This window comes from Engystomops pustulosus, chromosome 1 (assembly GCF_040894005.1).
Source record: "Engystomops pustulosus chromosome 1, aEngPut4.maternal, whole genome shotgun sequence".
NCBI classification, from domain to species: Eukaryota; Metazoa; Chordata; class Amphibia; order Anura; family Leptodactylidae; genus Engystomops; species Engystomops pustulosus.
The window spans coordinates 248,248,352-248,263,690 of record NC_092411.1 but is presented as its reverse complement, the minus strand read 5'-3'; the positions used below and the strand labels follow the sequence as shown (position 1 = coordinate 248,263,690).

Below are 15,339 nucleotides of genomic sequence, written 5' to 3'. Positions count from 1 at the left end.
CTGGAGTCGCAACTGAGCAGGAAGAACATGAATATGCTGGACACAGCTCAGGGGAATGAGGATGATCAGACTCACATGGGGTCATCTTCATTATACATCAACCTAAGAAACAGACCGTGGACATTTTCAGACATGGATAGGAACAATATAGGGATAGATGTATATTAGCAGTTTTCAAAGATATGTTTAGATAGTGTGAGTTAATTTAAGTGTCAGTTTAAGCCAAGCAGTAAATGGGTTTCGCCGAGACCTTTTTTGTATATAGTAAATGGAATTGTGAACCCATCACAAACATTCGCTCCGCCTTTTTTTGGATTGATCAAAAATGCAACATTCACTCTGTAAAAATCACCAAACGCAGAATCTTTAGTTAAAATACTTTACATATTTAATATTTATATTAGGATTATAAATCTCTTTAGTTTAGTATGTACAAATTACAAGATATTAAAAAACAAAATGCATTGGTAAATGCTTTCCAAAAAAAACAAAAAACAAAATCTAGTGTTTAGATCCAACACCCTGAAGAAGGCCTACATTGTAATGTCAGTATAACAGTCATTAATGGCTAGGTCAGTCTAATGGCACCCTTATGTGCGAGACATGATAAGCAAATCTAGTCATAAAAAAAATGATTCGGAAAAGAACCTTGCGCTATTCAAAGTAGATTGCTAAGAAATGACAGAACACATCATTAGAGTGTAGACAGAGGTTAGAATGACCAGCACTATCTTAACCCCATATTTGCCAACTGGGTTAACGCTTTGGAGAGTTGTAGTAGAAGTAGTAGTCTAATATTTCAGAAACGAGAGTTCAGCTACTACACAGCAACATGGCCGACAAGGTATATGTTGTCATAGAGGTGCCCTACAAATTCTTCGCTAATATTCTGAGCAGCACGACGTGTATTTCTGATAAACTCTCTCTTTGACATTTTGTTCTTCACATGAGGACTGGCCAGATCGATGGAAAGAAGAATCAGAGAATAGCAGAGCACGTACACTGCATCTAGAAAAGAAAAGCATGTATTAATAAAAATAGAAAACAGATAATGTACAAGATAAAAAAAAAACAAGAAATGGAACCAATACTAAGACTACATTCGCACCACATCTTATGGATAATCTCGGTGTAAACAGCTGGAAAGCTCCCAGTTATTAACTGTCTACCACAGGATTCTGTTGTACTTGCACCATTTATAAAGGGTTTTAGAGAGTTTTCCAGCTCTCCTACGACGGCTGGACAAAAGATGTGTGGCCTGTGAAAAGAGGGTGTTGCCTCGTGCCAAATAGGTCTGTGCGCCAAAAATACTGGTATAAAGTAAGCAAACTAATAGGAGGTGCAGAGTACGACTAGACAGTCTTATACTAGGACTAGGCCGTAGCAGTATTACACAGCCGCTTATGGAGAGGGTGCGCTTTATGACCGTCCAACATACATTGGTCCATTGTGAAAGGGTTTAAGGGTCATGGACTTGCCAAAAGTGTTTGTGGCCTCAATTCATAAATTTCATGCTCTTGAGGGCAGGGCCCTCATTGAGATTAGACAGATTTATTATCTTGCATCAGACACGGATAAATCTGGCACAGCAGAAGTGTGTATTACTTTGCACCAGAGTCAAGTAGTAAGAGTTCTCCTTATGGAGTGTTTGTCAATTAAGACTGCCTTGTAGGGTTGTGGAGACTTCTAGCCATTGATGCTTCACTAGGGCATTCTGGGAAATATGAACATAAATTTTCCCTCCGGACCCTAGTCAAAAGCCGCTCACTCAGCTAAACCGGTTCCCCTACACTGTACAGAAGACACACAATCAGGTCATGCTTGAGGTTAAGGGGGCTGCCTTACAAGGTGGCAAAAGAGGTGTTGGTTTTCTTGTCCCAAACTGGAAAACTTATTTGCATATCACTTTGCAATGTAAGTAAAATGCTCCAAACTGGCAAATAGTAAGAGCCAATACAATTCTTATATACTTATTCTATATTATATTATATATGATGATATATTTATTCTTATATACTTATTCTATATTATATTATATATGATGATATATTTATTCTTATATACTTTTAATCGAATAGTGAAAAAGTTAAATTTAAAGAAAACCCGACTATGGTTAAGCTCAGGTGTTAGCAAACACATAACTATGTAAAAAGTTTTATTTTACTACAAGTCAGCAGAGGACATGACATAGACACAAGGACATTCAACTACAAAAATACAGGAAAAAGACAGAGAACCGAAAATACTTGTACTAAATCAAAATGCAATAAACCTGTGGAGTGTATACAGTCTGGCAGTACCAGGAACATTATGGCTTATACAATCAAAACCCCATGACTTATGATACTCGCATCCACACAATCGGATATGAATTACTGCTTGCCAAACCTGGCCTAGTGACAGAAGAAGATCTGTGGGATGTGCTGGACTATATATTACATTATGTTACACTACAGTCCGTCTCCATGTGTTTCTACTTGAAGTAATTCCTGCACTACTGAAACAGAATAGACTAATATGTGGTCAATACACAAATGTAAAATACTCATTTTATTTAGAACATAAAGAACAATATTTCTCTATTTTTGAGGTCCGGTAGAGAAAAAGTTGGATAATAGACTAAGTGTTGGTTTTAAAAGTAATAAGTATCGGTCTCACTGATGCTCCTGATGTATGGTGGTAGTGGACTACTTTTGGCTGAACACTTTATTTCTGTTGTAAGTCAACTATAAATCTGTTTAGGGTCCTTACATTACATGACAAGGAATTCCGATTTGGCCACTTGCCTAGTAAGTAAGAAAAGTCTTGGTGTATCTGCAAGATACGGATCATTCTATTATACTATGGGCGGCACGGTGGCTGAGTGGGTAGCACTTCTGCCTTGCAGTGCTGGGGTCCTGGGTTCTAATCCCACCCAGGTCAACATCTGCAAAGAGTTTGTATGTTCTCTCCGAGTTTGCAAGGGTTTCCTCAGGGTCCTCTGGTTTCCTCCTACACTCTAAAAAATACTGTTAGGTTGTTTAGATTGTGAGCCCCATGGGGACAAGGACCAATCTGACAAGCTCTGTGTAATCTGTGTGCGCTATATAAATAAAGAATCATTATTTTATTTATTATTACCTATTCTCTGTGTAGCTTCTACTTATGGCTGACACACATGGATTCAAATTCCTGATGCAATAATCACTGTGTGCAGATACCCTTCGTAGAGGAGACCTTCAGCCTTGGTAGAGAGTAGCAGTAAATGTTGACCGGCAAACACTCTCCAACCCAATTTTGGGGATTAACTTACACTATGTTGTCAAGGACAGTGCCCAGTACTTTCCTGTATGTATGTGTAAAATCACCGACTTAGGTTAGATACAACTGATAAATGGCAGTAGGAGCATTTCCTGTATTTTGTGAATCTGGCAAATCTCAGAACAAGAACAGAGTAGGGGGGTCATTCACATGGCCGTACTGGGTGCCATCATCTGGTTGCATGATTTGTGACCAGATCACGGCCCCATAGTCCTTCAGGGCTCCCGATTACAGTGCACAGGGAATCACTGCATCGGGTGGCCGCTCATCTGCCTTTAAAGGGAGGAGGGGTGAAGAGTGTTCACCCCTCCCCCTCGCGACCCTGTGCACGCCCAGGATCCGATCCGGGGCGAGAACATGGCCATGTGAATGAGCCCTAACTTTTAGACCCATACATCTGCAGAGTAAAAAGACTCCACATTCATATCTGTTTTAATACAAACACCTACAGTAGAAATTCTCAGTAAGACCAAAAGATTTTCGGAAACTCTTATTCAGGCCAGATCTCCTTTTACATGATGCATCATACATAATGAGCATGTTCTCAAATAAACTAAAAAAATAAAATAAAAAGAAAGTATCAACTTTTTGGATTTTCCTTTTCCGGGCTTACCAGGGCTTAGACCGAGGTCTCGTGCTAGTGTAGGGTTGCAAGCACAAAATCTGTGTGAAAATTTTGTGATGAGTGTCTCAAGATATTCTCCTCGTTCTTCGGGGGCGTGTATGTGCCGAAAAAACTCCCTCAGTGCATTTGGTAGAAACTGATTGCTGAAGTTGTGCAAGGTCACAAGTTCATCCAATACATCTCTCCTAGGGGAAAAAAATCAACCAAATGAATAAAATAAGCCGAATCATTTGTTAACATTGGTAAATGCAGAAATGTAACAAAAGGCTGTGTGGCATCTACCATCTTCAGTTTACCATCTATTCTAGGTTTCTGCTCTTCTATTACATAGTTTAATAGAGTTATGGACACAGCCTTAGATTTCTATATCCACTTCAACCACTTTGTATTCGTCAAAACATTTTATTTATTGTCCTCCTTTAGTAACCTGGACAAGTGTTACATTTTAGTGAGCAAGCCCCGTTAATGTTAAAGGGGTTGGCCCCTTATCAATAAATCTCTTCCACTTGACATGTCTCAGCATGTATATATGCCTGTACCTTTGCCTTTCCCTGCTCTCACCATGCTGTCCTCTTTCTCATTGCTCTAAAGCCCTCCTAGTGGCATCACTCATTGTGTCTTTTTTTTATTACATTCTGTCCTCACTGACAGACACAGGGAGAGGAGAAGAGGAGGGAGCAGGATGAGTCAAAATCTCATGCTACTACACTCTGTGCACTCGGAATACTCTAGAGGTGTCTCCATAATTATACATAAAAACATTAAAATTGAGATCCACGATAAATGGATAGATGATAATGGTAAATATGTGTTCTTGTATTGTACTCTATATGGAGTCAAATTAATTATTGCAGGAATATATATCCCACCACCCTCCTCACTGGAAGTATTGATTAAACTTAATAACTTTTGTATAAACTTTGACAGGTGCCCGATGATTTTGCTGGGCGATTTAAATATGGTGATGTCGGAGAAATTAGATAGGTTTAGGGCGAGGAAATTAGGAGAGGTAGCAAGGGACACAATATTGTATAAATTCACAAGAGAAGTTGGATGGATAGATATATGGAGGGATAGAAACCCAGACGCTAAAGTCTTTTCATGCCACTCTAAAACGCACCAAATATCTTCACGGATAGATTATGTATTGGGAAATGAGCTTATTCTACCACACGTCAAAAAAATTACACACGGGGTGAGGGGTTTTTCAGATCACCTCCCAATACATGTACAAATGGAAGTTGGTAGATTAAAAAAGGTAAGAAATAGGGTACACCCATACACTATTAACTCTATCACAGATCACAGGTATATCCATAATAATATTCAAGGGTTTTTTGAAGCCAATAGTAGAGGGGGTGGGTGGGGAGTTATATGGGACACATTTAAATGTTTTCTTAGAGGACTAATGATACAACAGGGTAAAATTATAAAGGGTAAAAGACTAGCACGGATAGAAGAAGTAAGAAAAATGGTCATGGAAAGTGAACAAAGTTATTTTAACAATCCTAGTGAAACACACAAATTAAAATGGGAAGAAGCCATCGCTATATATGAAATAGAAATACAACAAAGAGTAGAAAAGATCCATTCACGAACCAATGATAAAATTTATTCGGAAGGCAGTAGATCAGGGAAGATCTTGGCCGCATTGGTTAAAAACCAAAGTGAAGCCTCCTACATATCAGCCATAAGGGATCCAAAGGGCAGTATAGTTTCAGACAATGAAGGTATTAGTAAAGTTTTTCTGGACTTCTATGCAGATTTATATAATACAAAAGCAATATACCCCCCCGGAGAGTTAGAAAAGTACCTACAAAAAATTAAACTACCCAAACTCCAAATAGAAGAACAACAATTTATGGAGTTACCTATAACAGAAGAGGAAATAAAATGGGCCATTAATAATATGACAACTGGTAAAGCTCCAGGATTAGATGGGCTCCCCGCGGAAATCTATATTAAATATAGAGACTTAATTATTCCCCATTTATATCAGGTCATACAAGATATTTTTTACACAGGGGAAATGCCAAAGTCTATGTCCGAGGCCCTGATTGTCCTAATTAAAAAGCAGGACAAAGATCCACTAGATCCAGGATCATATCGCCCAATCTCCCTGATCAACCTTGATAATAAAATAATCGCAAAAATCTTAGCTGAGCGCCTCAGGAAAATTATAACATCCATTATATCAGATGATCAAAACGGGTTTATGCCCGGGAAATCTACCTCCATGAACCTTCGGAGGGTTATGTTTAACATCCAGAGATGTATGAATGTGGAGGGACATGATAGAGCAGTGGTGTCCCTCGACGCTGTCAAAGCATTCGACAGCGTCGAGTGGAACTACCTGTGGGCGATAATGGAAAACTTTGGCTTTGGCCAGGGTTTCATTAGATGGGTCCAGATATTATATAATAGACCACGAGCAAAAATTGAGATAAACGGGGAGATCTCCGGAAGCTTCGATATTTACAGGGGCACAAGACAGGGGTGTCCCCTATCCCCCTTGTTATTTTCCATGGCGATTGAGCCCCTGGCATTAATAATAAAATCTGAGGAGAGAGTGAAGGGCATCCAAATTGGGGAAATTGAGGAAAAAATCGTGCTTTTTGCCGATGACGTATTATTGTTGTTGTCCAACGCCGCGGAGTCTTTGACGGCAGTCATGGAAATCTTACACCGCTTCGGAAAATTTTCCGGGCTAAATATTAACTGGACCAAGTCCATGATACTCCCACTAGACAACATAAATAACCTACCAAAAACAGACTTAAAAGTATTGGGTTCAGAAGACAATTTTAAATACTTGGGTATCAGAGTGAGTCGAGATATGAATAAATATGTGGAACTTAATGTGATCCCAGTCATCCATACAATTAGAGCTAAGTTAAAAATGTGGAAAAAACTACCTATACAGCTCACGGCGAGAATTGCATTGGTCAACATGGCGATACTACCCAAACTTATGTACATATTCATTAACTGCCCGGTGTGGATTAAAAATGCTATCTTTAATACATTAGAACAAATAATAGGTGAATTTGTGTGGCAAGGGAAACGAGCTAAGATCAAACAAAAATATTTGCAGTACTCGAGAGAGCAGGGAGGTATGGGGCTCCCAAATATGAGATCATACTACTATTCAGCCCAACTGCAACAATTGGTCAAATGGCATGACCAAAAGATGGCAAAATTGATCTTAGCTGCATACCCAGTTATGAAGAACAAGGATGTATTCCAATTGCTAGAGGCTGGTCTTTTTGGGATTGATAAGCATATGGCTACACTAAGGACAATCCAATACGTGTGGGACATGATAAAAAAAATAGAAGGACGAACTAGGATGCTACCCTCTACTCCATTATGGGCCAATCAACATCTGGATGGGGCCCTGGTATCAGAGGAAGGAAACTATTGGGAGAATAGAGGAGTAAGAACAATAGGGGATTTATTTATTGATGGAAGGATGAAAAATCTAGATTGTCTTCAAAAAGAACTGGGAAAAAGGGTCGGAGATGAATTTAGGTACCTGCAATTGGTGTCAATTATAGGGAAACATGCAAAAGTCGTAGACTTTGAAGCGGGCGAATCAGCAATATATGAGGCTCTAAAAAATAGAACATCAATAAAAGGAACTATATCGGTAGTATATAAGATCCTTCAAAGTAGGGAAGTAGCGAAACACCCCATCACGAGTAGGGAAAAATGGACACAGGATATTGGTAATACTACAAAAGAAGGGTGGATTTCCATGAACAAGAACATGCAAAAAATCTCATCTAATCCTGGGTTTCTAGAGACACACTATTTTATAGTGCACAGAGTGTATTGGACGCCTAAAAAATTGAAAAGGATCGGAAGTAGAAATGACTCACGCTGCCCAAAATGTCTTAGAGAAGATGCCGACATATTCCACTTGCTGTGGAGATGCCCCAAGTTATACAGATACTGGGGACAGGTTATAGATAAGATCGCGGATATATTCCAAATAGAGATCCAATTGGAACCTAAGCTATGTATATTGGGGTACCTAGAAGATCCCCAAGAACTTGGAATATATAAATACCAAGTTTTGTTATTATTATTAATTGCCAAGAAAATAATTGCATCTATGTGGATGTCGGAAAAAGTACCCAACCTAACTATGTGGTTAAGATATACATTAAAAATTTTGAAACATGAACAGAGGCATAATATATCTAAAGGGAAGAGGAATGGCTTTTGGAAAAAGTGGAGGAAATGGATTGAAAACTTAGAGGATAACGAGAGAAAGCTATTTGAGTAACAGGTGTGAACAAATTTTGTTATATGTCAGTACCTGGATCACCAATTGCATTGGTGGCCCTTATTTACTTTATTTATTCCTGCTACATGTCCTGCCATTTGGGAGGTGGGAGGGGGGAGGGGGGTTAAAAATGTATAAAATTGGCTGGAATTAGTAAATAGAGTTGTCTCACCTTGGTGTGCACATGATATAATGTTATAAAGATTGATCTGTATTTATATTTTTTCATAATAAAAATAAAAAAAAAAAAAAAAAATCTCATGCTACAGCTCCTCCCATTCAAGAGCTCATGCATGTAAACAAAGAATCTTGTAGAGTCTGCAGACAGCACTAAAGCAAGTAGTAAAAAAAATGCTGAATCACTTGATGAACATTAGGGATTATTATTCAGGCAGTAAATGCACATGGCCAATTTATGGACTACAATAATTAAAAGATTTAGAGTGAAATTCCAGAAAACTGAAGAATTAAAGAAAGTAGAATAAATAGGGCAAAATAGAGGAAGCCGTTATACGTATCCCTACGGAGGGGGTCCCTGGCAACAGTTCCGCTTCCAATCGGTTGCCTGTGATACATCACATTCATTGCACACGAGGACATCATGGCCAATCCATGACATCGGCTGTCATGTTTGTGTTTAGAGACTGGCCTAAACATCACATGCACAATGAATGTGACTTAATCACTTAAGACCGGGGAGTAGATGGTTGGAGAGGGTGTCCACGACTCCTGCAGTAAAAGTAAGAGTGTTACAGTTTCCCCTTCTTCCCATCAGATTCTGCTTCTTCAGTTTTCTGTGTAGGAAGTACTGTACGGATATGTCATACCTATATCTGAGATGTTCCATTTATAGAAACAAAACTCATGTAAAGATCTAATGCATCCTTAAGACATGGGTATAAATGAGATATACGACATACAGGCAGGTGGGAGTGACTGGAGACAGTGACCCCAGGTAAAAAACTGCTGCAAATATTCTGTATTTACTGAAACCTTAATAAAGACTTCAATATATGTCCAGGTTTTAGAAGAATCCTCACCCTTTTGCTATAACCCAACAAGTATTAGGGAGGATGCCTTGGATTCTTCCTGGTATGAAATAGCAATAAATCCCCCCCCCCCACCTACCTTTCATCAAGATATATCCGTAGTTTCTTCCAGTTGAGAGTTCTGGTATAAAAGATGTATTTTGCGATTTCCTTTGGCGAGTCATCAAGTATACCCCTGGATAAAAAATATTCAATCCCCTAAAAGAGAAAAAAAAAAAAAATCCCCACATTTCATGAAAACTCAGAATTGTATTGAAAATTCCTTTCTTTGGAGCAATGTGATCCCTCTGTTACCTCATGTGGGTTAGCGTTAAAAGTTAAACTTCCTTCGTCCAAGCGCATGTAGAGATTCCGATATGAGAATCCTGGCGGGTGCCTCTTATTGTAGATGGAACAATGGCCCCAGGTGGACTTGCATAACCTGAAGAATGTAAAATAAAGCAATATGAGGAAAACAGGTACACAGGCTCGGCTCTCACACTCATGGACTTTCTTCTTCTCTATGTGTTATCCATTCAGTCTACGGATAGCAAATCCATTTCTAGGGGCTCATACACACAGCCGTGGATTCAATGGAAACGCCTCACCCACAACACTCAATGTAGGGTCTATTCCTGCCCCTGTGTGCTGCTCTGCCAGTCCCTATTGCCTCATTGGCGTGTTAACGGACCTTACACAATAATGACCCATGGGCCGCAAGCAACAGACCACAAATCCGTCGTTTACAGCGACGAGTGGCGCTACTTAGACTTACAATCAAATTACAACAGGAGTAATCGCCACGTGCTGAAATATATTGGGATTGGCTCATGAGAATCTAAAAAAAAAAAAAAAGTGCGGTGTTCAGTCCATTATAAATATCTAGTAACAGGGAAAATTAAGTATTGAAAGGACGGCACCGACTCCCCAATTGTGGAATCATGTTCTTTTTTTATTGAGCATACTAGCATGTTAGTAGTGTGGGGAAGGAGGACAATACAGGGCGGCTTATCCAGAGGCTATGACCGCTCCACACTGGATGGTACTTCTTTCAGCCTCCTAAGTTGACTAATCTGACTAATCAGCACTGGCCTCTGTAAACCGGCAGTGACTGGTGACTCTGTTATTTTTAAATCCCTCCCAGCTGTGTATAAAACCATGTTCATTCCTGGACAACCCCTTGAAGTCCATTTTTTTTAAGTTTTATAAATAAGATTCTCAATCAATGTGGCAAGGGCAGGTGCTGAGTAGCTTAGAGTAAAGAAAACGGACATGGCCACAGCCATAGCTCATTTACCTATAACCAAAACTGAGTATTCTCTAAAATGAAAGTCAGGAAAGGTATATGTAGAAAGCTTATAAAGAATTAGTGTTTAAAAACTGTTTAAAAAAACAAAACAAAAAACAAACGAACGATCATCTGCACCAATCAATAGAAGTCCAGGAATTGATTAATCCTTATAAAGGACCTGTCAGCTCAATAAAACATCTAGCTGCACAGTATAAAGGAAGAATCTCCCTAGCCCTCCCACAGTTATAGCATGTTCAATTTCTAGCTTTATCAGAACTTATAGAAAAGCTGTGAAACACTGAGGTCCGTAGTGGTCTGATCGACAGACTTAGCATCCGGCGGTCCAGCATATTCATGAGGGGGCAGTCTGAGGAGGCGGTGACTGCAGTCACCGCCAGCATCAGGTGTGGGAGTGGTGGCCCCGAGAGAAGCTGAAGAGAGGGGAGTGCTTTGAACGCCCCCCTCATTATTAAGCCGGACGCTAGGTCCGTCAACTGGACCGCGTATAGTAGCTTTTTCGGTATGTTCCGGTACAGCTAGAAATTTACCAATGCTATAACTAGACTAGGGAGAAAAAATGGCAGCACTCCAATGGATTCGAAAACAGAAAGTGGATTACTTTACTACCATACTGCAACGTTTCAGCTCCTTTATCAGAATGCTGGTTTTACTTGTGGGCGATTTTGAACTTCTCCAAAAACCGGTGTAAGCCTTGAGCACAGTTGTAGGACAAGCAGATGCAAGTAAGCAAAAACTTCATGAGGACACCGCTACCATCTCTGAAGGCTATGGACATTGTGGCATCTCCATGTTGGCCGACGTAAGCCCTGAAGACACCTAGAAGTTTCTTATTCCTTGACCCTATATCATAATCTTTGCTATAACCTTTAGGATTAGTTGGGATGAGGTTAAGGATAATTTCATGAAAGTCTTCCCGGTAGACTAGAAGATTACATTAATAACTAAAGTCTTGTGAATCCAATTTCAAAATAAGTGGAAATGATCCAGAATTGCAGGAAATTATTCCAACCCCCGATAGATCAAAGTCTGATCTCAAATGTCGAAATACGCTTTTTTTTGGATAGCGCGACAGGAAATGGAGATATAACATTGCCAATAACAAACACATCACAAACTAATAAGATACAGGGACGCGGTATCCTAGCGGCCGCTCCAATCTGACATAATAATGGGAGCGGCTCCAAAACAGATGTTGGAATATGGGACATGGAGAGCCTAGGAGGATTAACAACTGCTTGGATTTACCCCAAATGATAGGATTAATAGATTGAACATGAAATGACTTTTTTTCTATTCTCTGGACTCTGTAGTAGGTTGAGACTCCTGCAGTAAAAACAGACGATTGTCTATAGAGAGATTATTATTCTTTTTAGAGCTTTTATTCACATTACAGGAGTCCAAACATTCGGAGACCTGCAGATAAAGTCTGGTAGGAAATTCAGCAGCTCAAGAAAAAAACATTTAAGTGGTGTCCTGTGATGTATGGAGTGAATATCTACCAAGCACAACGATGACAGACGGGAAGGAGACTTCTATTCTTCTATTGTGGATTCTTATTTACATGGAGGCTCCATGTTATCAGATGTGAGGCTAGTGGTAGCGCTGGACACTAGGAACTAATGGCTTCTGGGTAATCTCACATGGCAAGAAAAAAAAAATAAAAATAAATATATATATTTTATGTAAATCATCAAATTGTATACATCTCTATAAAAGAAAAAAACATAGAAATGTATTGGTTATCTCAACTCATCATGATAAACCAGGGACACTTACTCATATACTCATAGATCCAGGCACCGTGACTGTAATATTCTTATATTTGTTATACCTGACCTACTCCTACCTTCTAAAATCAACTTTTACAATTATGCAAATGAGGCAGAAGGGCCCTAGGGGTGTCACCGGAGCCCCTAAGTGCTGCAGCTTCACAGGCTGTCTCCCCCCACCCTCCCTGATGTAAATTCACTGCAACAGAGAAAGTTTCAACACACAGTGGGAGGGGAGAAGCGCTCCTGCACAGTGTAACAGCATGTGATGCTATTGTGGAGAGGCTCTGATAACACCCCCACTGCCTTTAGTAACAGTCACGGTGCCTGGATCCAAGAGTAAGTGTCCCTGGTTTATCATGCTTTATTTAAATGATAAATTTCCTTTAATAATTTTTATTGTGTTTTCTAAGTGTATATAAGGGGTAAATGAGACAAGACATGATAGAATTCTTTTTCATTATTATTATTTTTACTTTTCTTGATATGTGACATAAGAAGGAAGCCCGAAACGCCCTGGCAGCCTCCCCAGTCTCTGCCATGAGCATCGGCAGCTGCCAACTGCTGGTCCCGACTGACATTGCTTGCACCACTAATTGGACCGGATGGACCGCCATATCTTTTCTGGATAGGAGAAAAATGGCAAAAAGAGCACTGGTCTGTGTGTGTTTTTTATTTTTTTAAATTCAGGTGGAATTGGACCACGAAAGATGACCTATCTTTACATGACCATAAGGCTTTGTTCTCAGGGACATTTTGTTCAGTCTGTCGTCCTGGATCCACGAAAAAAAAAACACATGATCCATTCATTTATTAGACCCGTTTCTTAAATCACTCATTGTGTACCAGTCTTATTGATACCCGGACCTGGTGTCCAGGGTAGTTGGTGTAGATTTCGGCTAGAACCTAAACCAGTTTTTTGGTGCAGAATAAATTTTTCTAATCAAAATTAGTCCCCTGCGCACCTTGGGCCAAAATGTTCCAAATGTTCTGGCATGCACCAGGAACTGCAACCTTTTGGGTCCTTTTGTGCCAACAAAAACCTGGTGCACAAGGCTGGATACATCGGCCCCGTAAATAAAAAGCAGAATACTCACACGTACTTATTCTCTTTGTACATTTCAGAATTTTTACTGTAATTTAAGGAGGCAAAATAGGATCACAGGAAATGTAAAAGGTAACATGAAATGGGGCATTTGTATATTCTTTGGACATTTTCACGTTTTTTTAACATATGAAGAAATGTTTTGTTATTCCATCATGGACTTGTGTGAATACGTATATTGTGTGAATATAATGGGATTGTAGAGTGTTCTAAGGTTAGATACATAACTTACAAGTGATGATATCAGGTGCCCCTTTATTCCCCGTCCAGGGGCATTTCTTGCATTCTTAGGCATAAGTCCTCCATATATTGTGGTATTTAAGTCACATCTGATTCCAATCATTCATGTTTCCCCATCAATCACTTTAGGTAATCGGAGCAGTGGCCTAAAATCATGGCGAGCACTTCAGCGTTGGTGCTTTCTAGCTCAGCATAATTGACCTTTGACGTCCGACTCTCAGATATTGTGGGTATTTTTAGAGTACAGTTTCCCACTGTTCTTACCTAGGATCCTACCTCTGTTCCCAAATAGTTTCAAACCACAAACCTCTCTGGAGAATCTGTGGAGCTCAGTTTCCATAGAATCGTGCCGTGTAATTATCACTGGAGTAACACAAGACGTCTTTAAAGCAAAGCAGTGAAGATAGCGAGGATGTATGTGTTGGCTCCATACCCTACATAATAGACCTAAAAGGAAAGTAAATCCCATACTAGGCAAATCAGTCTATAAGAGGTGAACCTGTATATCCCTCCCCTTATCAAAGAATAAAATGGAATATGTAACATGTGAGACAAATGCTAGAGGTTGGGAGTATTAAGTAGTCAAAGACAACAGGGAATATGGGAGAAAAAAGCCAGTTATGGCAATAAAGCCAACAAAATCCTTCAGTATATGGAAATCTTAGCTTAGTGGGGGTTCCAGTTTAAAGGGGTTGTACCAAGTCTGATAAATCTCCCCCAGTGAATGGTATTGCTGGAGATATCGAGTGCTGTGCTCAGCAATTTCCAACACATATTACTGAATGGAGCAGCGGGACACATGCTCGACTTCCGATGCAGCCATTACGGAAATCGGGAACCATCGTCATTGCATTGCTGGGGGTCCAATGTCATGATCTGCGAGTATCCCAGAGGTCGGACCCTCACCAGTTACCTAATTTTCTTATAACTGTGTATTGTGCATTATTTTTGTTATTCCGGTTTACGGATAAACTCACAACTGAATGTTTCCTATGGATGGAGTTTCCTTACACTTTCCGTTCTTGTCCAATCCGTTTTGCCAGTGTCAGATGGTGTAGGAGCAGACCACAACCACAAAAGGCCAAGGGTTGAGACGTACGTCATTTTGACATTTTTAATGTGCATATACAGTTTATGCTCCGATTACTTAATATTATGACATTGGTTTTATTTATTTTTTACTGTACCCTATGGAGGGCATCATTCAGTTTTTCGGCGTACAATCCATTAAGAGTCGCAATTCCTGTCTGTGCCTTCCCTCTAGGTTACATGGGTGGGGAGAGGAGTGGATTAACCAGGGACACTTACTCATAGATCTAGGCACCGTGACTGTGGTGATATTCCTATATTTTGTATCCATGGGCTCCTTCCTTCAAAAAAACAACTTTTAAAATTATGACAATGAGCCTGAAGGTATAGGCGTGTTACCAGATCCCCTCTGTGTTTTAAATTCTCAGGCTGTTACACTGTGCCGGAGCACCTTCCACTCTGTGTTGAAACTTACTGTGCTGCAATGAGATTACATCGGGCAGAGGAAAGGGGCCAGCTCTGAGGGAGAAGGGGAGGGAGTGTAACATCCTGTGAATCTGTAGCAAGGAGGGGCTCTGGTAACACCCCAGCGCTCACCAGCCTCATTAGAATAATTTTAAACGTTTATTTTAGAAGGATA

General features: G+C 39.9%; 1 protein-coding gene across 1 annotated transcript in view; it reads right to left on the bottom strand.

Moving 5' to 3' along the window:
• Positions 1–365: 365 nt before the first annotated feature.
• Positions 366–15,339, bottom strand: part of FBXO8 (F-box protein 8) — a 34,851-nt gene continuing 19,877 nt past the window's right edge. The window contains exons 4-7 of the mRNA XM_072123815.1: positions 9,560–9,686; positions 9,345–9,463; positions 3,914–4,110; positions 366–1,008 (exon numbers count right to left, since the gene is read on the bottom strand). Coding sequence (XP_071979916.1) covers positions 821–1,008; positions 3,914–4,110; positions 9,345–9,463; positions 9,560–9,686 — 631 coding nt within the window. The 3' untranslated portion in view covers positions 366–820. The remainder of the gene's footprint in view (positions 1,009–3,913; positions 4,111–9,344; positions 9,464–9,559; positions 9,687–15,339) is intronic.